Source organism: Aotus nancymaae, unplaced genomic scaffold, assembly GCF_030222135.1.
Source record: "Aotus nancymaae isolate 86718 unplaced genomic scaffold, 86718_ANA_hifiasm-v0.15.2.pri h1tg000064l_1, whole genome shotgun sequence".
NCBI classification, from domain to species: Eukaryota; Metazoa; Chordata; class Mammalia; order Primates; family Aotidae; genus Aotus; species Aotus nancymaae.
Genome location: NW_026988479.1, coordinates 14,404,629 through 14,430,466, shown reverse-complemented (window position 1 = coordinate 14,430,466; position 25,838 = coordinate 14,404,629). Strand labels below are relative to the sequence as shown.

Here is a 25,838-nt window from a genome sequence, read left to right as displayed (position 1 = left end):
CAGGAATTCGAGGCTGCAGTGAGCTATGATCATCCCACTGCAGTCCAGCCTGGGTAACAAAGCAAGACTCTGTCTCTAGAAATAAATAAATAAATATATATATATTTTTTTTTTTTGAGAAAATACTATTTGCCTTTGAGCAACACAGGTTTGAACGGCATGGGTTTGAAATGTAGATTTTTTTTTTTTTTTTTTTTTTTGAGACAGAGTCTGGATTTGTCACCAGGCGCCAGGCTAGAGTGCAATGGCGTGATCTTGGCTCACTGCAACCTCCGCCTCCCAGATTCAAGTAATTCTCCTGCCTCAGCCTCCCAAGTAGCTGGGACTACAGGCGCATGCCACCACGCCCAGCTAATTTTTTTTTTGTATTTTTAGTAGAGATAGGGTTTCACCATGTTGGCCAGGCTGGTCTCGAACTCCTGACCTCAGGTGATCCACCTGCCTCAGCCTCCCCAAAGTGCTGGGATTACAGGTGTGAGCCAACGAGTCCAGCCCTGACTCATTTTTTTTTTTTTTTGAGATAGAGTTTCTCTCTTGTTGCCCAGGCTGGAGTGCAGTGACGAGATCTTGGCTCGCTGCAACCACCACCTCCTGGGTTCATGCGATTCTCCTGCCTCAGTGTCCTGAGTAGCTGGGACTACAGGTGGACGCCACCATGTCTAGCTAATTTTTTTGTATTTTTAGTAGAGGTAGGGTTTCACCATTTTGGCCAGGATGGTCTTGATCTCTTGACCTCGTGATCCTCCTGCCTCGGGCTCCCAAAGTGCTGGGATTATAGGCATGAGCTACTGTGCCTGGCCAGGACTGCCTTTTAAAAGTTATTTTGGATTAACTTGGTGTTATGGTGCACGCCTATAGTCCCAGCTACTTGGGAGGCTGATGCAGGAGAGCCCAGGAGTTGGAGGCTGCAGTGAGCTATAATCATGCCACTGCACTCCAGCCTAGGTGACAGGGATCCTACGCTGTCTCTAAAAACTAATGAAGTTCTGGCCGGGCGCGGTGGCTCAAGCCTGTAATCCCAGCACTTTGGGAGGCCGAGGCGGGTGGATCACGAGGTCGAGAGATCGAGACCATCCTGGTCAACATTGTGAAACCCCGTCTCTACTAATACAAAAAAATTAGCTGGGCACGGTGGCGCGTGCCTGTAATCCCAGCTACTCAGGAGGCTGAGGCAGGAGAATTGCCTGAACCCAGGAGGCGGAGGTTGCGGTGAGCCGAGATCGCGCCATTGCACTCCAGCCTGGGTAACAAGAGCGAGACTCCGTCTCAGAAAAAAAAAAAAAAAAAACTAATAAAGTTCTTTTGGCCCCGGCCACTCAGAACTCCATGAGTTCAACACCAAAGGCATGAAAGTGGTCTACTTGCCCCCAAATACATCTCTAATTTCAGCCTCTAGATCAGGAAGGGGGTCATAAGAACCTTTAAGTCTCGTTACACATAGTGCTCTATAGAAAGGATTGTCAACACTATGGAAGAGGACCCCAATAAAGAAAACATCATGAAAGTCTGAAGGGATTACACCATTCAAGAGTCCATCATTGTTACAGAAAAAGCTATGAAAGCCATCAGCCCCAAACAATAAATTTCTGCTGGAGAAAACTGTGTCCAGATGTTGTGCATGACCTCATAGGACTGACTACAGAGCCAATCAAGGAAATGATGAAAGACATCAAAGATGCAGTGCCAGAAAACAAATTGACATTAGACCATATGGCAGATGGGCTCCAGTTATTTGGGACTGCTTTTGACTTCTTTTACAACGTGACCCTTTTACGTAACAGACATTGAACACTAAAGCAAACAATGGAAGGAGGATTGATACTGACTGGAAACATTTTTAGAGACATTTAAAAAATAAAACAAAACAGAAAAGGCAGCCAGGCACAGTGTCTCACACCTGTAATCCTAATACTTTGGGAGGCTGAGGCGGGCAGATTACCTGAGGTCAGGAGTTCAAGACCAGCCAGGCCAACATGGTGAAACCCTGTCTCTACTAAAAATACAAAAAAATTAGCTGGGTGTGGTGGCGCGTGCCTGAAATCCCAGCCTCTCTAGAGGCTGAGGCAGGAGAATCTCTTGAACCTGGGAGGTGGAGGTTGCGGTGAGCCGAGGATTGTGCCATTGCACTCCAGCCTTGGCAATAAGAGCAAAACTCTGTCTCAAAAAAAAAAGAAAAAGAATGTGGTGGCTCATGCCTGTAATCTCAGCACTTTGGGAGGCCAAGGTAGGTGGATCACTTGAGGTCAGGAGTTTGAGACCAGCCTGGCCAATATAGTGAAATCCTGTCTCTACTAAAAATACAAAAAATTAGCTGGGTATGGTGGCACGATCCTGCAGTCCCAGCTACTTGGGAGGCTGAGGCAGGAGAATTGCTTGAACACAGGAGGTGGAGGGAGGTTGCAGTGAGCCGAGATCGTGCCACTGCACTCCAGCCTGGGTTCCATCTCAAAAAAAAAAAAAGAATGTGGTAGATATATGATACTAGTTAACATTTATTTAGTATTAGATGCTTTCAAGCTCTTTGATGAAGACTTTAATCATAAAATCAGCTCTGAGAAATACAGGTATAATTATTAGCTCATTTCAGAAGATAACACCAAGCTATAGAGGTTAAGTACACAGCAAAATCAAATCTAAACCAAGGCATCTTGACTCCAGAGTTCATCTCTAGTCCAGCAGTTCTCAAAGGTGTTTGGGGAGCCCCAAGACCCTTTTAAGGGATAGGTCTACAAGTTTAAAACTGTAGTCATAATGATACAAACATGTTACTTATCTTTTTCACTGATTTTCTCATGATTATACAGTAGAGTTTTTTTTTTTTTTTTTTGAGACGGAGTTTCGCTCTTGTTACCCAGGCTGGAGTGCAATGGCGTGATCTCGGCTCACGGCAACCTCCGCCTCCTGGGTTCAGGCAATTCTGCCTCAGCCTCCTGAGTAGCTGGGATTACAGGCACGCGCCACCATGCCCAGCTAATTTTTTGTATTTTTAGTAGAGACGGGGTTTCACCATGTTGACCAGGATGGTCTCGATTTCTTGACCTCGTGATCCACCCGCCTCGGCCTCTCAAAGTGCTGGGATTACAGGCGTGAGCCACCGCGCCTGGCCTTTTTTTTTTTTTTTTTTTTTTTAACAAAAGCAAGATGTAGAAAGATGATTATGTTTCCATTTAGGTAGGAAAAAAAAAATGAAGAGGACTATACCTGTATTCTTTCTCTACCTAGGATCCACAGAAAACTTCTAATGATAGTTGTCCCTGTGGTGGGATACTGGGGGACAGGGAATGATGAAGCAGGAGAATTTTTACTATATAAACTTTAGTTCTGTTGGCTCTTTTTCTTCTATCATGTGTATGTTAACTTTTTAAAAACACAGTTTAGCCAGGTACGGTGGTTCACGCCTGTAATCCCAGCATTTTGGGAGAGCGAGGTGGGAGGATCGTGAGATCAGGAGATCGAGACTAACCTGATGGTCAAGCTGGTCTCGATCTCCTGACCTCATGATGGTGTCTTAGTAGAAGCACTATCTCTACTAAAAATTCAAAAAATTAGCCGGGCCTGTTGGTGCATGCCTGTAATCTCAGCTACTTGGGAGGCTGAGGCGAATCGCTTGACCCCAGGAGGCGACAGTTGCATTGAGCCGAGATTGCACCATTGCACTCTAGCCTGGGCAACGAGAGCAAGACTCCATCTCAAAAAATAACCAAAAAACAAAAACAAACAAACAACAACAAAAACACAGTTTAAAAAGATAGCCATAGGAAAAAGAGAGAAAAAATTATAAACAAACAGGGAGATTAACTGTTTCTTTTGGCTTTGCTGTCCTGTGGTTCATCTCTCAGGATGTTAGCCTGAACCTTGGTATAAGGATTAGCATACTTGTTCTACTCACTTGCAGGGATATAGGAAGAATAAATAGTAGATGTAAAAGTACTCTGAAAGGCATTAAGTTCTGGGTGGCAGAAGGGCATTGTTAATGAATGTGAATGTTTCGTTAATGTGTGCACTAATTTTCTCATAGGTTTGTTTTGGGTGTCACAGATTGGAGGGAAGATGGATGTATTGTTTTGCAGTTAGTTGTACAAAAGAGGCCTCTGTAGAAATACATGTTTGCGGTTTTTTTTAGGATCAAGAAATGCAGAAATTACTATGAAATTCTGGGAGTTTCTCGAGATGCCAGTGACGAAGAGCTTAAGAAAGCTTACAGAAAACTCGCCCTGAAATTTCACCCTGACAAGAACTGTGCTCCTGGAGCAACAGATGCTTTCAAAGGTCTGATCCTGAACCAATGCTCAGTGCTGCCCTTGTCATGGTTGGTCATAATAAGTTGTTTTTAGCCTTCCCCATAGTTGTTTTATGAGGCCATAAGGAGGGCTTTTCCCCCTGCACACCTCTTAAATAGTGATTATGAGCACAGCTCCCACTTGATTTTATCCACTTACCTTAATTGTTCTTTCTTTCTCTTCTTTCTTTCCTTTCTTCCTTTTTCTTTCTCTTTCTTTCTCTTCCTTTCTTTCCTTTTTTTTGAGACAGGGTTTCACTCTGTCACCCAGGCTGGAGTGTGGTGGCGCCATCTTGGCTCACTGCAACCTCTGCCCCCTGGGCTCAAGTGATCCTCCCACCTCAGCCTCCTGAGTAACTGGGACTACAGGTGAGCACCACCATGCTCAGCTAATTTTTGCATCTTTTGTAAAGATGGGGTTTTACCATGTTGCACTGGCTGATCTCAAACTCCTGAGCTCAAGCAATCTGCCCACCTAGGCCTTCCAAAGTGCTGGGATTACAGGTGTGAGCCACTGTGCCTTTCCTCCATGAAATTTTAAGAAATATATTCTTTAGGCCAGGTGCAGTGGCTCACTCCTGTAATCCTAACACTTTGGGAGGTCAAGGTGGGTGGATCACCTGAGGTCAGGAGTTTGAGACCAGCCTGGCCAACGTGGCAAAACCTCATCTCTACTAAAAATACAATAACCAGCTGGGTGTGGTGGCACATGCCTGTAATCCCAACTACTCGGGAGGCTGAGGAAGTAAAATCGCTTGAATTCAGGAGGTGGAGGTTGCAGTGCGCTGAGATCATGCCATTACACTCCAGCCTGCATGACGGGAGGGAGACTCCATCTCAAAAAAATAAAAAAAGAAATAAATTCTTTTTAATTTTATTTTTTAAAAACTTTTTCAGTTTTCTTTTGGTGCTGTGACTCAGATGAAATATATTCTTTAAAAATATTTTGTACCCAACACATGAGTACAAATCTTAAGAGCTTCACCTGGCCAGGCATGGTGGCCCACACCTGTAAACCCCAGCACTTTGAGAGGCTGAGATAGGAGGATTGCTTGAGCTTAGGAGTATGAGACCAGCCTGGGCAACATAGTGAGAGCTCATCTCTACTAAAAATAAAAATTAAAAAAATTGTTTTGGTAGGCTGAAGTGGGAGGATTGCTTGAGCCAGAGATCAAGGCTGCAGTGAACCGTGATTGAACCACTGCACTCCAAGTCATTGTTTCAGGCAAAGATCATCAGTGAATGCTAAAACCATTGAGTGCAAGGTTGTTGTCACCTATGTGGTATTCTCGCCAAAATGTTTGACCTAAATCTAATAATGGGGAAACAATCAGAGTATGAAACATTATAACTCAATCAAGACAGTTGCAGTTGGGGGAAAAAAAGACAATAAAACAAAATAAACATATTCCTGTGATTCCAGTGTTGTTGTTTCTGGCGATCAGGGAAAACCTGTCTATAAGAATGCTGATTTGTTCTTCCAAAAAAATAAACATAATGAAAAACAAAAAAGGTGGAGACAGTTTTAGATTAAAAGAAAGTAAAGAGACATAAAACTAAAAGCAATACTTGAATCTTGCATGGATGCATTGGATGATAATGGACTGATGTTAATTTTCTTATCTGTGATAATGGTGTTGTGATCACACAGGAGAATGTCTTTCTTCTTGGGAGATATATGTTGAGGTATTTAGGGGCAAGGTGTCATAATATCTGTGGCCTACTTTCAAATGGTTCAGCAAAAGAAATGTATACTTATTACAACATATACGTACATATGTATATATAAAGAGAGTTGTGGGTAACAGAGTGGCAAGGCAAACATTTAACAATTCCCCAGGTAAAAGAATCATGAAGAAATACTCTTTCTGACTGTGTTTATGACAGTGTTGACTGAATTACAGGTAGGGAGTTGGGGATGCCTTAAAAGACTTTTTTTTTTTAGGTTTCTATTGATTGGTGCTACTGATTTTATGTTTAAATGAAATTTGGCAAGGTTTGCACATTTGTACAAAGAGAGGAGACATACTGGTAAACATATGTAACTACTCAGCCTTTCAACCCTTTTTGAGACATTGGAAATATATTTCTTAATTTCAGAAAATAATTATCTAAAGAAAACTGAAATAAAATTATGACAAAGACTTTGTTTTTAATCAAGTAGGACAGGTGTTGGTTTTTGAGATAGAGTCTCACTCTGTCACCAGGCTGGAGTGCAGTGGCGCAATCTTGGCTCACTGCAACCTCCGCCTCCCTGGTCCAAGTGATTCTCCTGCCTCAGCTTCCTGAGTAGCTGGGACTACAGGCGTGTGCCGCCCCTCCCAGCTAATTTTTGTAGTTTTAGTAGAGACGGGGTTACCATGTTGGCCAGGGTGGTCTCGATCTCCTGACCTCATGATCTACCCACCTCGGACTCCCAATGTGCTGGGATTACAGGTGTGAGCCACCGTGCCCGGCATGCAGGAGGATTTTTATTAAGATTGTTTCAGGAGGCCGGGTGCAGTGGCTCACGCCTGTAATCCTAGCACTTTGGGAGGCCGAGGTGGGCAGATCACAAGGTCAGGAGTTTGAGACCAGCCTGGCCAATATGATGAAACTCCATCTCTACTAAAAATAGAAAAATTAGCAGGACGTGGTGGTGGCTACCTGTAGTCCCAGCTACTCAGGAGGCTGAGGCAGGAGAACCACTTGAACCCAGGAGGCGGAGGTTGCAGTAAGCCAAGATTGAGCCAGTGCATCTCAAAAAAAAAAAAAAAAAAAAAAAAAGATTGTTTCAGGAGAGAATTTAGGAAATTTTTCTGACTAAAGTTAGAATATCACTACTGATGGGTAAACTGTTTCTAACATGAACTATTGCACTCAAGTGAAATAAGAACACATTTTTAGCCAGATGCCGTGGCTCACACCTGTAATCCCAACACTTTTGGAGGCCAAGGTGGGAGGATCACTTGAGGCCAGGAATCTGAGACTAGTCTGGGCAATGTAGCAATATCCCAACTCTTAAAGAAAAAAAAAATAAGTAAAGAACACTTTTTTTTTTCTTGAGACAGAGTCTTGCTCTGTTGCCCAGCCTGGAGTGCAATGATGTGATCTCAGCTCACTGCAGCTTCCCAAAGTGCCTCATTTTATAGGCATGAGCCACTGTGCCTCGCCAGTTTTTATGAATGAGAGTGCTGGCCAGTTAGAGAACATTTTCCCAACATGTCTGAGACTTGTGGTGATTGGGAACCAAAACTGAGGTGGGGGGATCCTAACTTCTAGGACAGCTGGGATGACTCCAGGACTGTTGATTGGGAGTTAACTCTCACTTCAGCAGTAGTTCTTAATTCCTGTGATTCCAGTGTTGTTGTTTCTAGCAATCAAGGAAAACCTCAAGGGCAAGCACTTTGGAGAACTTTCTAGGCCCAAGCACCTCTCCTTGGGCCCTTGCAAAGTTGTCCAGCATGAGTCACCTCTTGGCTCTTCATCACTGCTGCTGTGATCACTGTCAGCCATAGCACAGACTGTGTCCTCATGTGCTGCTTCTTGTTGGTTGCAGCAATAGGAAATGCGTTTGCAGTCCTGAGCAATCCTGATAAGAGACTTCGCTATGATGAATACGGAGATGAACAGGTGACTTTCACTGCCCCTCGAGCCAGACCTTATAATTATTACAGAGACTTTGAAGCTGACATCACTCCAGAAGAGCTATTCAATGTCTTCTTTGGAGGACATTTTCCTACAGGTTAGTATCCCAAAATTATCTTTAAAATATTTCTTTCTTTATGGCTCTCAGCAAGCTCCTGTTTGAAAATCTGAATAGAGGGACGATGGTATGATGGAGACAGCAAGGATTTGGAATCAGTTGAGCAGGAGTTTGAGGCAAGTCTCCAGCCTCCAGCTGTGCATAATTTTGACCAATCATTTAGTCTCTCTGACCCTGTTTCCTCTCCTGAAAAATAGGGCTGTTAATAATACCTATTTCACAGGGTCACTGTGAAGATTAGATACTTTTAAGTGCCTTATAAATAAGTAACAAAATGCCTATTATTATTATTATTATAAAATAGCACTTACAAAGATAAAAGATTGGAAAGTGCCCCCCAGCAAGTTGGAAGTTGGTATAATTTAGTGCCCAGGAAGTAAATTGAATTTTATGAATTGCTATTAAAAGATACCAGTGACACAATGTGCTATTGGGCACGGAAGCAGACGTGAGCATGCCAAATAGGATTCATGGCCCAAACGCTCTCACTCTGCTAGCCTTTCGGGGTTCTCTCTCACTAGTTGCAAAGGACTATTTAAATGAAGTCAGGAGAGCTCAGCATGCTTTTAGCTCCAGCTGGTTCGCTTGGCTTGCTTACTGTATTTTTTTTCTACTGGGTAAAATAGGCCAATACTCTATCCTTAACAACCTAGCTGGGAACAAGGACCTTGAAAAAGGCAAGGAAGGGCCAGGTATGGTGGTTCATGCCTGTAATACCAGCATTTTGGGAGGCCAGTGTCGGTGGATCACTTGAGGTCAGGAGTTCGAGACCAGCCTGGCCAACATGGTGAAACCCCATCTCTACTAAAAATAAAAAAAATTAGCCAGGCATGGTGGCAGGTGCCTGTAATCCCAACTACTCAGGAGGCTGAGGCAGGAGACTCACTTAAACCCAGGAGGCGGAGGTTGCAGTGAGCCGAGATCACACCATTGTACTCCAGCCTGGGTAACAGAGTGAAACTGTGTCTCCAAGAAAGAAATAAAAAGGCAAGGAAGGAGTATTTGCCATATCCCATACTGAGTATTTGGTTTTCTTTCTTTTCCAGGAAATATTCATATGTTTTCAAATGTGACAGATGACACTCACTATCACCGCCGACGGCACCGACATGAGAGGACACAGACTCAGAAGGAGGAGGAAGAAGAGAAACCTCAGGTACGTAGGGAGGGAGGAGCGCTGCTGCCCATAAACAGTTGTACTGGGCCAACCTTGATGGTACATGGTCAAGTTTTAGTAGTTGAACTTGAGATATGTTGCTAAGATGTGCTTTAGGAAAGCAAAAGCAATGGTGAGAAGACCTGAATAATTGGCCTAAATAGGCAGAATGGCGTCCCCTCCTTCTGCCCATTCTTGGGTGGTTCTCCCAGGGTCTCAGCTCCCCTGTGGGGCTGACTTCATCAAGGCTCTTTTTGTTTTGAAAGAGGGTCTCACTGTCACCCAGGCTGGAGTACAATAGCACAAACATAGCTCACTGCAGCCTCGAACTCCAGGGCTCAAGCAATCCTCCCACCCCAGCTTCTCATGTAGCTGGGACTATAGTTGTGTGCCACCATACCCAGCTAATTTTTTCACCATGTTTCCCAGGCTGGTCTCGAACTCATGCCTCATGTCTTGGCCACCCAAAGTGCTGGGATTAAAGGCATGAGCCACTGCGCCGGCCTCAAAGTTTTCTTGGCTGCAGAAAATAGGAACCTTCTTCAAACTATTTAGAACTAAAGGGGGTTTAAGGTAAGGGATCAAAGGACAAGAAGCACAGCTGGGCCTCATGACAGACAGGAACAAGGAACTGTCAGGCTCCCAAGCAGCTGTGCTCTGCAGGACTCTCTGGGGCCAGATTGTCTCCAGTTTTCCTGCCACTCTGCCTCTGTTTTTTCACAGAGCAGCTTTGCTTATTCTACTTCTCCTTGCAAATAGCTAGTCTACAGTGCCTGAGAGTGTGTGTTCTTCCTTAAAGTGATGACCCAGAAATGAAGGGTGATGAGTCTCAACCCCAAATTCCTAGGAGAGAAAATGTGATTATCTCTGCCAGAGTTAGATGTCTCCCCAGTCCAACCAGCTGTAGCCAAGTGACAGAGTTGCATAATGCTAATCTGGCTCCTGGAGCCCCACTCCTATAAGAGACACAGTCTGGGCAGATTGACCTAGAGATGTCTGCTTCATTGGTCTTATAAATGGGCACTGCAGGGGGATTACTGAGTGTCAGTCCAGGTTGTTGTTGGGCCTCCTTCAGCCTGCTCAGCAGAGAGAATGAAGGTTATTTGGTGTAGACTGAGTATCCGTTATCTGAAGTAAATGGGACCAGTAGTATTTCAGATTTCAGATTTTTTTTTTTTTAGATTTTGGAATATTTGCATTATACCATTAAACAGTTGAGCATTCCTAATCTGAAAATCTGAGGCTGGGTGCAGTGGCTCACACCTGTAATCCTAACACTTTGGGAGACTATGGTAGGAAGACTGCTTGAGCCCAGGAGTTCAAGACTAGCCTGGGCAACATGGCAAAACCTTGTCTCTACAAAAATTTTAAAATTAGGCCAGGCATGGTGGCTCATGCCTGTAATCCTAACACTGGGAGGCCGAGGCAGGTGGATCAACTGAGTTCAGGGGTTTGAGACCAGCCTGACCAACATGGAGAAACCCTGTCTCTACTAAAAATACAAAATTTAGCCAGGTGTGGTGGTACATGCCTGTAATCCCAGATATTGGGAGGCTGAGGCAGGAGAATCACTTGAACCCAGGAGGAGGAGGTTGCAGTGAGCTGAGATCGCACCATTGCACTACAGCCTTGGCAATAAGAGTGAAACTCCATCTCAAAAAAAAAAAAATTAGCTGGACACAGTGATGTGCACCTGTGGTCCGAGCTTCTCAGGAGGCTGAGGCGAGAGAATCATCAGAACCCAGGAGGTCAAGGCTGTAGTAAGCCATGTTTGTACCTCTGTACTCTAGCCTGGTGACAGAGCAAGACCATGTCTCAAAAAAAAAAAAAAAAAAAAAAGCAATGAGCATTTCCTTTGAGTGTCATGCTGGCACTCAAAAAGTTTTAGATTTTGGAGCGTTTTCAATTTTGAATTTTCTGATTAGGAGTGGCCAAACTGTGCTTCTCAGCTGAGAGTAGAGCCTTCCCCTAAAAGCCTGGGGCTTTGTGGATCCTCCTGGGCAATGTGTTGGTGACTTGTTATTTTCTTTGGGACCTCTGTCTTATTTTCAGTAAGCTTTATATTGATGAAGAACACTTACAGCAAGTATTGTTTTCTTTTTTAGACTACGTATTCTGCATTTATTCAGCTACTTCCAGTTCTTGTGATTGTGATTATATCTGTCATTACTCAGCTGCTGGCTACTAATCCCCCATATAGTCTATTCTATAAATCGTAAGTCTGATATTTCTAAATCTTTCTCAGTAACAGTCTGGGGGTGAAAGACTTGAAAGTTTTGCTGCTAAATTACTAACATTTCATTTCACCTTTTGCTGTAGAAAACACCGATTTGTTGTTTAAAGGAACAGCTGGGTAGTAATGGTGCTGAGACTCAAAAATACTGAAGCAGTCTCCTGTGTGCCTCACGAAATAGATTGTTTTGTTCTATAGTGACACCATCTGGTCGACTGTAGAACAGCAGTAACTGGTTTTTGAAGGTTCAGTAGAATTGAAGGTTTAGATGAACTCATTATCACATCATGGTAGAGTTAGAAAGACCATTGAGCTGCTGATAGGATTGCTGGACCCTGTGGGTCTCAGAGCATGGTATTAATAACTAGGATCAAGTGATTATTTTCAATTTATTTGTTTTGCTTAAAATACAGAAATTCATTGTAATGCCTATGGCATACAGATTATAAACTCTGATAGAATTTTTAAAAATTTCTTCAATTAATTCTTTCAGTTGATTCAGTTCCCAAGGTTTGGTCCCCAGACCAGCCATCATCAGCATCAGCAGGCAACATGTTAGAAAGGCAGATTCTAGGGCCCTCCATATCCATTGAATTAGAAGCTCTGGGGGTAGGACCAGAGGCCTGAGTTTTAACAAACTCTCCAGATGATTCTGGTCCACACTGAAGTTTGAGAATCACTAGATTATCTTTTTTGTTAATAATGAATAATAAGTTGTTACTCATTATTATAGTTTAGTGGAAAAAACCTTTCAAAAGTAGAATTTATTAGACAATATGTAACAGGAAGAGTCTTTGTGAGTGATGACTGTAGACTGAAGACTGTCATTCCAGGTCAATCCAAGTCAGTATTTTCCTTTTTTTGTTGTTGTTTTTTGAGACAGAATCTCACTGTGTCACCCAGGCTGGAGTGCAGTGGTGCAATCTGGGCTCACTTCAACCTCAACCTCCCCAGTTCAAGCAATTCTTGTGCCTCAGCCTCCTGAGTAGCTGGGATAATAGGCAGTGCATGCCACCACACCCGGCTAATTTTTATATTTTAGTAGAGACAGGGTTTCACTATGTTGGCCAGCTGGTCTCAGACTCCTGAAGTCAGGTGATCTACCCACCTCGGCCTCCCAAAGTGCTGGGATTACAGGCGTGAGCCATTGTGCCCAGCCAGTATTTTCCTTTTACAGAGAGTAAAGCTGAGGCTCAGAGAGAGGTTTTTTGTTTTTGTTTTTGAGGCAGTCTTGCTCTGTCACCCAGGCTCCCAGGCTGGAGTGCAATGGTGCAATCGTGGCTCACTGTAATCTCCTTCTCCCAGGTTCAAGCGATTCTCATGCCTCAGCCTCCTTAGTAGCTGGGATTGTAAGTGTGCACTGCCATGCCTGGCTAATTTTTGTATTTTTTAGTAGAGACTGGGTTTCATCATTTTGGCCAGACTGGTCTCGAACTCCTGGCCTCAAGTAATCCACCCATCTCAGCCTCCCAAAGTGCTGGGATTACACTCATGAGCCACTGTGCCCGGCCTTCAGAGAGAGGTTTTTGCCCTCGTGTCACACTGGCCTGATTCCCTCTGTTTCCCAACTTTTCTTGTTTTTCCATATGGTACTTCAGCTTTCTTTCTTGTGAGGCCAGCAGGGTAAGCACGGACCTGCTCTGTAAACCCCTCCCTAGAATGAGGGGAGAGCAGTCATGGCCTCAGCTCTTACTCTAAGTAGAGAGGATCAAAAGTGAGGGCCAGGGAAAAGTCAAATAAAATATAGCCCCTTTAAGGTATAATTTGTCCAGTTTGAAGAAAACCAGCTTGGGTTTTGCACATTGCTGTCACATTGTTTTAACTTGAGTTTGAGGTCCTTTCTATACTTCCTTATGGTTAGAATTTAATCAGCTCAGTACTCTTAATGTTGCTGAGCACCAGATACCACTGGATGCCTTGGACCCACAGAGAGTTAGCTCTGAAGCATCATTGAAATCTTTTATCTGAGTTTCTTGCAGTTCTCAGTTAGCAGCTTCATGCAAAGTACTTCTTATCATGTCCGAAATATTGCTTCTAGGTTGGTGCGAGCTATCTGTTTTTTTGTAAATAATTTGCTATATAACATAATCAGTTCATTCAACCAGCATTTCTAATAGCCTACTCTGTCAGGTACCATACTAGATCCTACACAACATAAAAATTGTTTTTTTAAAGCATTCAGCATTCTCCTTTTAGGACAGAGAGCAGTATAAGAGAAGTGAGTCCTTTAAGAGAATACACCATTTATGCTGAAGCTGAATTCATAGTATGAACGTGCTCATGTAATACCAATTATGATGATGTTATATTTACAACTTTGCAAGGGAAATAGTATTGGGTACATTAGAAAATGATATCTGCCTCTGCTCTATGAACAGATGATGATGATGATGATGATGATGACGATGATATCTACGAGGCTACTGCTAAGAGTAATATTCCCAAATATTACGAGCTCACATGAGCCTCTCTCTCTCTCCTTGTTTCAGGACCTTGGGCTACACCATTTCTAGAGAAACTCAGAACCTGCAGGTGCCTTACTTTGTGGATAAAAACTTTGACAAGGCCTACAGAGGAGCTTCTCTGCATGACCTGGAGAAGACAATAGAGAAGGATTACATTGATTATATCCAGACGAATTGTTGGAAGGAGAAACAACAAAGTAAGATGCTGTAAAAGGGGCATTAGTTGGTGGCCGTGGTTCCCAGCAGGAGGCACCCCCAGCCTCCTGATCCCTCCTCTCTTGTTTGGGGCTACACATGTTTATGTGAACAGAGTCAAAAGACAAACCATTCAGGATACTACAAAAAAGTGGGGGGAAATTTATTGACAGGATGCATGTGGCCAGGACTTGGAAATCTTAGGAATTTAGGTGGCGCTAGTCACCTGTTTGTATGTCTGTCTCTCTTTGCGTCTCTACCTCTCTCTGCCCATGTGCCCCTTCTCCTCTCCCCACCAGCTGCCTTCCTTTCTTTCTTCCCACTTCCCTTCTTCATAACCTTGTTTGCCATGGTTTACTATGGTTGCCAGCCTCCTTGTCACTCTCTCAAATTCCCCAGCCTCGCCAGTCAGTGCCCCTTTCCGCAGCACACACCTCTGTAAGTTCTTGGTGCTCGCTGATTTGGCCTACAGTTTCCCAATTCCACACTCCCCAGAGGGAAATCTGATTGAGCCAGCCTAACTTGTTTTGTTTTGTTTTGTTTTTTTGTGCAGTGGAGTGCAGTGGCGTGATCTCGGCTCACTGCAATCTCCACCTCCCGGGTTCAAGCGATTATCCTGCCTCAGCCTCCCCAGTAGCTGGGATTACAGGCGTGTGCCACCATGCCCAGCTAATTTTTGTATTTTTAGTAGAGACGGGGTTTCACCATAGTGGCCAGGATGATCTCGATCTCTTGACATTGTGATCCACTCGCCTCAGCCTCCCAAAGTGCTGAGATTACAGGCATGAACCACCACGTCCAGCCCTGAGCCAGCCTAACTCTTTGAGCCACAACAAAGGTTTAGAGGTTTCTGGTATTGAATGAGATGTCCCTTACCCTCATATCCAGCAGGTTGTGGCCACACAGAACAAAAGCGACCCCCTTGGTCTGCCCCTTTAGTAGGGGTGGGTGTGGCAGGCCTTTCCGCTATTTCCCTCTCTGGAGACAGTGGGCATGATGCATCTGCCACGGCTTGCAGCTTCAGCAAGTATTACTAAGGAGTGTCTGCAGCAGGGGTAGCCCTGTCTCAGTCAGCAGCTTCACCTTTGGTTCCACTTGAATTCTACACACACACACATACACATACACACACACCCCATTAATGACCGTATCTTCTAAAATTTGGTTTTGGTTAATTATTTTTATTTTCTTTTTTATTTCTCAGGAGCTACCCTTTTCACTGAAGTGTTGGCTCATGTTTAAAAAGCAAATTCTAACTCATCTAAAGCCTTATTACCTAGTAGTGCAAAATACCTAATGGTATCTGATAAAATTAGCTCTTGGGTCACAGTGCTGCTAAGCCCTCAGTGACCATCACACACTCCCAACCCCGCCCTCAAGTTAAGCTCTCCTTCCTCTGTGTTCTTAAAGCACTTTGTTCAGCCTGCTAACATAGAACCGATCGCACAGTGTTAGAGTTCCAGAGATATATGTCAGTCTCCCCTGAGAGACTATGAGCTCTCTGGGAATAAGAACTTGGTCTTACTAATTTTGTGTCCCAGGGCCCTGGCACAGCCCTCGCTTCAGAACAGGTGCTCGACAAATGTCTTTTGAAGAGAGGATTCTCAGGAGTAGAAAACAATGAAAATGCTGAGGATTGTGAATAACAGCAGGGTTAGTGTCCTAGCTCAATCCTTATTGACCTGGTCTCTGACCCCTATTTCTGTAGGGCAAAGACCCACTGTTTTCTCAAGGTGCATTAGGAAGTTGGTGAGCAATGACTCTGGGATATAAGAGGAAATTAAACAGGAGGAGAAAATTCCATTTTTATTGAAAAACACTGAGGTTTCAGGAAATACCCTACCCCATATCTAAATTAGATTTTATAAGAATCAAAAATCAGCTGGGCACGGTGGCTCATGCCTGTAATCCCAGCACTTTGGGAGGCCGAGGCGGGCAGATCACGAGGTCAAGAGATCGAGACCATCCTGGTCAACATGGTGAAACCCCGTCTCTACTAAAAATACAAAAAATTAGCTGGGCACGGTGGTGCGTGCCTGTAATCCCAGCTACTCAGGAGGCTGAGGCAGGAGAATTGCCTGAACCCGGGAGGCGGAGGTTGCGGTGAGCCGAGATCGCACCATTGCACTCCAACCTGGGTAATAAGAGTGAAACTCCATCTCAAAAAAAAAAAAAAAGAATCAAAAATCAGGAAAGAATTTTGGAGCAGGATAAAGACCTTATACTAGGCCGGGCGCGGTGGCTCACACCTGTAATCCCAGCACTTTGGGAGGCCGAGGCGGGCGGATCACGAGGTCAAGAGATCGAGACCATCCTGGCCAACATGGTGAAACCCCGTCTCTACTAAAAATACAAAAAAATTAGCTGGGCGTTGTGGCATGCTCCTGTAGTCCCAGCTACTCGGGAGGCTGAGGCAGAAGAATTGCTTGAACCCAGGAGGCAGAGGTTGCAATGAGCCGAGGTCACACCACTGCACTCCAGCCTGGCGCCTGGTGACAGAGTGAGACTGTGTCTCAAAAAAAAGAAAAAAAAAAAAGACCTTATACTAAAAGGCAGTATATAGGCCAGGCATGGTAGCTCATGCCTATAGTCCTAGCACTTTGGGAAGCCGAGGCCGAGGCAAAAGGATCACTTGAGTCCAGGAGTTCAAGACCAACTGGGCAACATAGCGAAATCCTATCTCTAGAAAAAGTACAAAAATAAGCCAGGTGTGGCCAGGTATGGTGGCTCACGCCTGTAATCCCAGCACTTTGGAAGGCCGAGGTAGGCAGATCACGAGGTCAGGAGATTGAGACCATCTTGGCTAACATAGTAAAACCTCATCTCTACTAAAAATACAAAAAATTAGCCAGACTTGGTGGCACGTGCCTGTATTCCCAGCTACTCTGGGAGGTGGAGGTTGCAGTGAGCTGAGATCACGCCACTGCGCTCCAGCCTGGGCAACCGAGTGAGACTCCATCTCAAATAAATAAATAAAGTAAGCCAGGTGTGGCAGCACATGCCTGTGGTTCCTGCTACTCAGGAGGTCCAGCTTGGGAGGTTCAGCCTGCAGTGAGCTGTGATCACTCCACTGTACTCCAGCCTGGGCCACAGAGGGAGAGCCTCTCTCAATAAAAAAGGCAGTATATACATGGATCCAAATCAGGTGAAAGCCAGTGTATGTCCTGAAAGTCCCCATTGTCTGGGTCCTGGGAGGGCTTTGACTTTGTTGCTTTCTGCAAGAACTGGATGAAAATCTGCATTTCACATTCTTCAAACACCCCCCTGCCCCACATCTTCCTCTGTGGCAGTAAGATGCTGGAATTATGCAAAGAGCTCATGGTAAGGATTGCACCAAAGGTCATTTCTAAGCTTTTGTCCCCATCCTCATGAGACCTAGTTCAGAGTTTTGGCATTCTCCAGGTATAAATAAAAATCTAGTGAGTGCCCAAGCACGGTGGCTCATGCCTGTAATCCCAGCACTTAGGGAGGCTGAAGTGGGTGGATCACCTGAGGTCAGGAGATCGAGACCAGCCATGGCGAAATCCTGCCTCTACTAAAAATACAAAAATTGATCAAAAATTGGCATAAAAATAAAAATACAAAAATTGCCCACGCTGGCTCATGTCTGCAATCCCAGCACTTTGGGAGGCCTAGGTGGGCAGATCACCTGAGGATGACAGTTTGAGACCAGCCTGACCGACATGGAGAAACCCCATCTCTACTAAAAATACAAAAATTAGCTGGGCATGGTGGCACATGCCTGTAGTCCCAGCTACTCTGGAGGCTAAAGCAGGAGAATCGCTTGAACCCAGAAGGTGGAGGTTGCAGTGAGCCAAGATCGCACCACTGCACTTCAACCTGGGTGACAGAACAAGACTCCAACTCAAAAATAAATAAATAAAAATAAATCCAGTGAGTAAGTATGATGTGTGTACCTACAAGTTCCAAATGGGGGCTATCAGCATACACCCCTTAAAAATCTATTTCTGGCATTTAAGTACAGTGGCTGTGCAGAGCCTCCACACAACCGAAGTGCCATTTGAGAACAAGCAGCATCTGCCCTCTGAATCCAGCAGCAAGTGCAGCCAGCAAGGTTAAATTTAGCACTTGGAGGTTGTAAAAATAAACCCACTTGAGAACAAAGTTCACTCTTGGCAAAATACCAAATGCAAACTGTTTTTAGCAAGGTTAGCCATTGACTTTTTAAAGCTTTGGTTCATTTATTTTCTCTGCTCTTCCTTAGAATGCTTAATCTGGGTAACCTTTTTTTTTTTTTAAAGACGGAGTTTTGCTCTGTCACCCAGGCTGGAATGCAATCGTGCGATCTTGTCTCACTGTAACCTCTCCTCCTGGGTTCAAGCGATTCTCCTGCCTCAGCCTCCCAGGTACCTGGGATTACAGGCGCCCATCACCACGCCTGGCTAATTTTTGTAGTTTTTTAGTAGAAACAGGTTTTCACCATGTTGGCCAGGCTGGTCTCAAACTCCTGACCTCAGGTAATCTGCCCACCTCCGCCTCCCAAAGTGCTGGGATTACAGGCGTGAGCCACTGCACCCGGCCAATCTGGATGAACTTTTATGAGTAATCCCTTACTATAAACACTCATTGTCCTGTTTACTTCTTCACAGCTGCATCTAGATAATAAAACTGATGCCAGGGCAAGTGGCTACGCCACTAGGCTGAGCTGGACAAAAGTAGGAGGTAGGAACCGCCTCTTGGCCTAGCCGAGCTAAGCTGAGCTTCTGGCCTGGACTGGCAGAGCAGCACTTCCTTCCATGCCCTTGAGCAGGATAACCTAGTGGGTAGAAGCTTAGGCTTTGAAATGGGGATAGATTCCACTTCCTCCTGGAAAGGTTGTGTGGATTATAGAAGATGGTATGGGTGTAACCCTTAGCACAGTATCAGGCATATAGAAAGTGCCTGATTTCTTTCTTTCTTTCTTTCTTTTTTTAGAAGAAAAAAAAAAAAAGAAAGAGAGTGCCTGATTTCTGGTGGAGTCCTGGCTTTACCTGGCTTTGCACTGTAGACTGGATGCAGCACCGTCTCATGGGGCTGGATCTTGAGGATAGTTGAGATCTGTTGCAGTCTTTCAGCTGTCAAGACTCCAATCTGGGCTCTTGTGCAGTGTGTTCTTGGGAAAGGGTCTGGGTCTGGCTTCTCTTGGCAATGTGCCTGAGTCAGTTATCTTTAAGGTTCAATGCTCTGTCCATCAGTTACAGTGGCATTCAGAGGAAGGGGAACCTTCTGCTAAGAAGAAAAGGTATTCTCTTGAACCTGCTACTCTCAAAAATTTTTTTTAATTACTTGGAAGTTATTGAATATTAACAGAATTTGTCAAAAGTAGCATATTCTTCAAGTTGACCCTTTGCTCATTGAAGGATGAAAGGATTCACTGGCAGTTTGAAGAGAAGTTGCTCTAACCTTGGTATTGGGGATGTGGGACATGGTTCCTTGAAACACTGACCTTGTACAAGGTCATTGCTCTGGAGCAGGGGTCTCTGACCTGGTTTCATGAGCTTTATGAAAAGCAACGTGATATTTTGAGAAAAGCAGTTATCTTTCATCAGCTTGTTGAAGTGGCCTTCAATGTAGAAAATACAGAGTCACTAGCCCTTAATGTTTCCTGGAGCAAGATTTCAGGGAACGAGGCATTTAGAAAAGCTGGGCAAATGTAAAACCTAAGGAAATCATTTCAAGGAAAAGCAAAACCACAGAATCTGTTTCAATACTGGTGTAACTGTGACTCTAGAGGACTGAAGGCATAGACTGACTTCACAGAGGCCTCCTGGGCAGATGTTACCCACATGCCAAAGAAGCCCAAGACTGGAGTTAGTGCCGAGCCCTGGGCAGCATGCAGGAGCAGAGAGAGCTTTCATTTGGATACGACCCATGATCCTCCATGGAGCCCCATCACCTGCAAGGGTGACTGTGCCAAGGCAAGCCCTGGCTAGCAGGCGCTGCAGGCACCCTCACCGCGCGGGGAGAGCACATTGTTCTGGAGCCTGGGAGACCTAGTGCTTGCCAAGCCACTGTTGGGCTAGAGCCCAGGCTGTGCAGCCTCCATTGTAGAGGGAGATTTTTTTTATGCATATCCACCCCTCACCCTGGAGTCCTGCACTTTATCTGCACTTTGGGCCTTACTTGGGGTAAATAGCATCATTGTGAGCAGAAATGCCAGAGTGTTTTGTGTTGATAGAAACTTATCAGAAAGCAATGCCCATTGTTCCCCCTGGCTAAATAATAATTCCTGTTTCCAGGCAGTTTGCTGATTAATCAGACAGGTGTCATTCGTTCCACCAAGAAAAACAAAATCTGTCAGCAAGATGATTAAGAGAATGGATAGGCATATTTCAAAACGATTAAAATAGCATTTTCACAAGTCTGGTCCTTTAAACATTGAGTAGCTGCCTGCTATTGGAGGCTTTCAGAAGCCACACACCACATCCAAGCATGCCATCCTGCTAATAATATGCAATACGTCTCTGAAGGTGTTTTCAGGCAATCCTCCCTGAGAATGTCTGAACCTCACAAAAGAATAAAAAATAGAGGCAGCCAAACCACCATTGCGTCGGGAGACATAGCAGAGATTATATTCTGGTTAAAAATAGAATGACCTTCTCCACCATGAAGAGAAAATGAAATTCATTTAGTCAAGGAGACAAAGGTTACCCGATCCAGATGATTCAACTTTTAAAAAAGCCCAGCTGCCTTTGGCCTTTGAGTTAGGGACCCCACGTGTGGTGAGGGAATGAACACTGGTAGCGCTCTGGCCTTCTGTAGACACACACCCGACAGCAGTAGGCTCTGTGTCCCTTCGCACATGTGAGTTATGATGCAGCAGTGCAGGGGAAGAATAAAGCAGCTGTCTATTTCAGATGACAGGAATAGGCCACTGGACTCCATTCTCTCCCACATGCCATTGGAATCCCGTTGGTAGGAGGCTGGGGGGCAGTCTCACTGCACACACGCAGGTTTCCTAAGTCTGGTGCCAAATGTTTTCTTGGTAAGAACTAAGTCCAGCGCTTTTATAAGAGAGCACAGATACTGTTGGACTGCAGGCTCACAGATGCCCTTTAATCCTCAGCACCTGGTCTAGTGCCTAAGACATGTTTTGTGAATAAATGAGTAAATGTTTCTTAGATTTAATTGAAAGAAAAAGCATGAAATGAAGTAAAAGGAGCTTTGACTCCAGAAATGTTGAAATGAAACACAGGAGTTCAACTCTTGATGAACTGGTTACCTCTTTTATCTTTCAGAGTCAGAGTTGACAAATTTGGCAGGATTATACAGAGATGAACGATTGAAACAGAAAGCAGAGTCGCTGAAACTTGAAAACTGTGAGAAACTTTCCAAACTTATTGGCCTACGCAGAGGTGGCTGAGAGGATAATGGCCCTACGCAGGGCTGGGGTTTTGCTACTTGTTCCTATTTATGTTCCTGATTCCATTTTATAATACAAAATTAGGAAATGATGAACACTTTATTATTTGCTAACTTCATTGGTTGGGCAGAGTGGCAGGAGCATGGGCACGAGAGCCAGACGTGTCTTCACAGAATCCTTCCTGGGGAGTGGCTCCGGGGGCCAGGAGCAGTTCATCTAAGCTAAGTGAATGGCAAAGCACTGGATTCCGTCTCCCTGCTCCATGCCCATGCTGCCTCTGTGAATGTAGTTCAGGGCATCCCAGAGCAGATCCGTGTTTTCTTTCTTCTTCTCTTCTTCAGTGAGGCCTGAAGACCCAGGCATTCCTAAGCTTAGCCAAAGCTTAATATTAGTTATTTACACTGTCCACCAAGAATTATACCTCTCCCTTCATTAGAGTCATTATCTTCTGCCAAGATTTAGCCTTTGGAACCTGTTCCTGCCCAGCTTTCTATTTTCTAAGGGAATATGGAGAAATTTAAACAATCGTAGTCAATAGTTTTCTAATATTCCAATCTCTGCTCAGTTAGTAGCATTAGCAAACTGCCTGATTTGAGGCTCCTTTATTTCCTTAACCCTCTCTCTTTTAGAGGGTCCAGAAATTAAAACTACTAAGCAGCATCAGGAGGCAAGGTTGGGGTGAAGGTATAATGCAAGACTGAGCCTCAGCTCCTCTATGCAGCCTCCCTAGTCCATCAGTCCATCATAGAACCCAGAGAATGTCCCTTCAGTCATTTCCACTCAGTATCAGCATTGGTGTCATTGCACTTGGGCTGAGTTCCTACATGCCACAGAGGCAGATGGGCAGACCCAGGAGGAGGCATTGCCAGCTCTCCAGGCTGTTTGCTCAAGCTTAGAGATAGAGGGGACAGACCCTCTCTTCCTGGATATGGGGGTCTAGCATTGGCCCCAGCAGCCACTTTGTTTAACCCAGTGTTCTATAGTTTGTGATTTGAGATGCTTTTCATACATTCAACATTTAATGAGTGCTCACTATAAAGCAGGGGCTCTCACACATATTTTCTTACTTAAACCTCCTCACAACTCTGAAGTAGATGTATTATCCCTGGTTCTATGAATGAGAACATTGGCCCAGAGAGGATGAATGGTTGACCTGGGTCATACAGCTGGTAGTGGCAGAGCTAGATGATAGGCTGAGCGTCAAGTAGAAAGTGGGAGAGAGCATCCTTATGTCTCAGGTTTCTAGCCAGACTGGCAAAGCAGAACCTTTCCTGAGGATGCCTCTGTGCACCCTACCCCTGTGACCCCACATCCTTTCTGTGACAATCCTGCATCCATTCAGGGCAACGTCCTTGCTGCTCTTTAGGAAGTAGGACCCTGTCTAACATAAATTCTGTACACAAAATAAGAGGTTCCTCACAGGCAGGCAGCCTTCCCACTGGTGACAAGGAAGAATTTAGTCACTGCCTGGGCTGTGTGGTTCTGGGCCTTCCTGTGGAGCTGAGCTGCCTGGATTATCATGACTCTGAACCTGGAAGGATCATTAGGTGACTGTAGCCTACACTCCATGCTTCCTTCAGATTGGAGGAAAAGTTTCTGCCAGAGAGTCAGCTGGGTACAGTTGCTCATGCCTGTAATCCCAGTACTTTGGGAGGCTGAGGCAGGTGGATCACCTGAGGTTAGGAGTTCAAGACCAGCCTGGCTAACATGGTGAAACCTCATCTCTACTGATAAAACAAAAATTAGCCAGGCATGGTGGTGCACACCTGTAGTCCCAGCTACATGGGAGGCTAAGTAAGGCACAAGAATTGCTGCAATCTGCAAGGCAGAGGTTGCAGTGAGCTGAGATCACACCGCTGCACTCCAGCCTGGGTGACAGAGTGAGACTCCATCTCAAAACAAACAAAAAAAAGGAGTCTACATTAAAACATCTCCAAAGTAAAGTTTCTTCATCCCAATGCATGGCCACGATTTACACAGACGTGCCTAGCATGACTCATCAGCAGCGGAACAGCTGTTCCCTACCATGCCTCTGTATGCATTCCAGAGTCAGGAGATGGGTTCATAGGTAAAGATTGAGGGCTTTAGTGGCTTGCAAGAGACAACTGCTCAGTTGTAGGGAGAAGGTGCATTTCTAGAAATAGCCAGATTTTGCTGCCCTAGTAGGTCTGTCCTCCTGGTTTGGGGGGCCCTTCTTGATCCCCTCTGAGTAACTAAGGGAAGTTATATTGTAAAATGTGCCCATGAGCCAAATAGGCTTATGGAAAGTTCGCCTATATACACAAAAATCAAAACTCTCCTCTCCCCATCCCCAACCTCTGCTAGAAATTTGGCCATAATGAAACTAACTTGACAGGTTAAAAGACCCTGTTCTAAATGCCCAAGAATCAAGTAGTCACATATTTTATGGACTTCATGGCAGTGATGAGTAATCTGTGATGATACTAAATACAGGCAATAGTAACTAACTCCATTAAATGACACACTGGTTGTCTGTTTTTATAGCAGTGATGGTACTGTTTTATTACCAATAGACCACACATTCACATCTGTTTTTCCTCCAGGGAACTGTATTTGCTTTTGGTTGAAGGATAGTTTAATCTATTTGATACTATCCAGAATATTGTTAAACTATAATTTCCTGGGTTATATTTTAGATGGGTTGTCTGCATGGTGGTAAAATAAGCTTTTTCCTCTTGCCTACATCCTTTGGAAGATCTCCTGATCATACATAAACTCTAGGTAGGGCTTATTCTTGCTGTCAGAGCTTGGCACCCAGCTCTAGACTGTTTCTTTGAGCATTACTGCAGATTGGCGACGTGTATGATGGGAGCAGGGCTCAGAAATAGGGCTTGAGGCTCAGGCAGAAACTGAAGCTCTTATTCAAATGAAGGTGCTCTCTACCACATGATCAGCAGTGAGAAAAGGAGGATGAAAATCCTTCTCAACACAAAGAGCTTGAAGGAATCCATGTCCCCAGATTAGCAACCCTAGGGTTCATCTGCACAAGCCAGAAAATATGTAAGCTTCCTTGATCAGCTCCAGGCCTCACATCCCATGAGTAGTGACCAATAAGAAAACGCCACTTCTCTGCTTTCTGTTGAAAACTATTAGAAAATACAGTGAACTGGCCAGGCGCAGTGGCTCACGCCTGTAATCCCAGCACTTTGGGAGGCCAAGGAGGGCACATCATTTGAGGTCAGGAGTTTGAGACCAGCCTGGCAAACATGGTGAAACCCCATCTCTACTAAAAATATAGAAATTAGCCAGGCATTGTAGCAGGCACCTGTAATCTCAGCTACTTGGGAGGCTGAGGCTGGAGAATCACTTGAGCCTGGGAGGCGGAGGTTGCAGTGAGCAGAGATCGCGCCACTGCACTCCAGCCTGGGCGACAGACGAAGACTCTGCCTCAAAAAAGGAAAAAGAAAAAAATACAGTGAACTCCAGATGCCACTGGAACATGGGGTCCAGCAGCCTGGCCAAGCTATGCGTCATTCTTTTTCCTCCTCATACTCAGGCTGGGCTTTGTGAGGAGGCACTGTGTGATTCCGGTGGCTTCTGTTCCAACTGGCCACACCACACATGCAAGTTCATTGTCTGCATGCACTGCTCCTCACAGGAGTTTGCACTTCATTCATATTTATTCCGGCCTCATTTAAGGTGTAAGTTTAGTGTCCTAACATATTTATTTTTGGAAAGGCCCAAGTTAGAAAACATCTTTTTTTTCTTGAGGCTGCACTGTTGATATGTGATGCACCAATTAAGTATATACCCATGTGTTAGATACTGAGTATATCATTTACATCACGCTCAGTATTTGGAATTAAAGATGTGGATGTTCTGTGACCAGAGTAGGGATGACACAAATGGAATCAGCTCCTGGTGGACTAAGAATCTTGAAAAAATCTGGTCACCTGATCCACTACATCTGGATTGAGTGTATTTTAACAAAGAAAAACATTAAACAATTTTATATAAAAAGAATGGCTATTTTTCCTTGGTTCTTTTACCTTTGCCCATGGCATCCTTGGCCACTGCCTGACTCCCTTGGAGCCACTTTGGACTAGAGAAGCTGTTGGCATCTGCCCCAGTCTTCCCTCACCCATCAGTGGGATTATTTGCATTTGGAATAGTAGATAGCATTGTTGGCATCATCAGTTCCACATTTTCTATCAGATAACAGCAGTTGCAGTATATCACAGCCAATAGACAGATAAAAACTACACTTAGCATCAGAAATTCAGGTGTTATCCCAGTTCCTTGCTGGCTCTGTTCCTAGTGGCCCATATTTAGGAAAGTATTGATTTAAAAATGTAGTAAATGGGCCAGGCGCAGTGGCTCATGCCTGTAATCCCAGCACTTTGAGAGGCTGAGGTGGGTGGATCACAAGGTCAAGAGATAA

General features: G+C 44.6%; 1 protein-coding gene across 1 annotated transcript in view; it reads left to right on the top strand.

The window, feature by feature from the left end:
• DNAJC18 (DnaJ heat shock protein family (Hsp40) member C18) overlaps window positions 1–25,420 on the top strand; it is a 30,342-nt gene extending 4,922 nt beyond the window's left edge. The window contains exons 3-8 of the mRNA XM_012473659.2: window positions 4,124–4,269; window positions 7,818–8,003; window positions 9,071–9,180; window positions 11,286–11,395; window positions 13,903–14,075; window positions 21,312–25,420. Of these exons, the coding sequence (XP_012329082.1) occupies window positions 4,124–4,269; window positions 7,818–8,003; window positions 9,071–9,180; window positions 11,286–11,395; window positions 13,903–14,075; window positions 21,312–21,436 (850 nt within the window). The 3' untranslated portion in view covers window positions 21,437–25,420. The remainder of the gene's footprint in view (window positions 1–4,123; window positions 4,270–7,817; window positions 8,004–9,070; window positions 9,181–11,285; window positions 11,396–13,902; window positions 14,076–21,311) is intronic.
• Window positions 25,421–25,838: the final 418 nt, after the last annotated feature.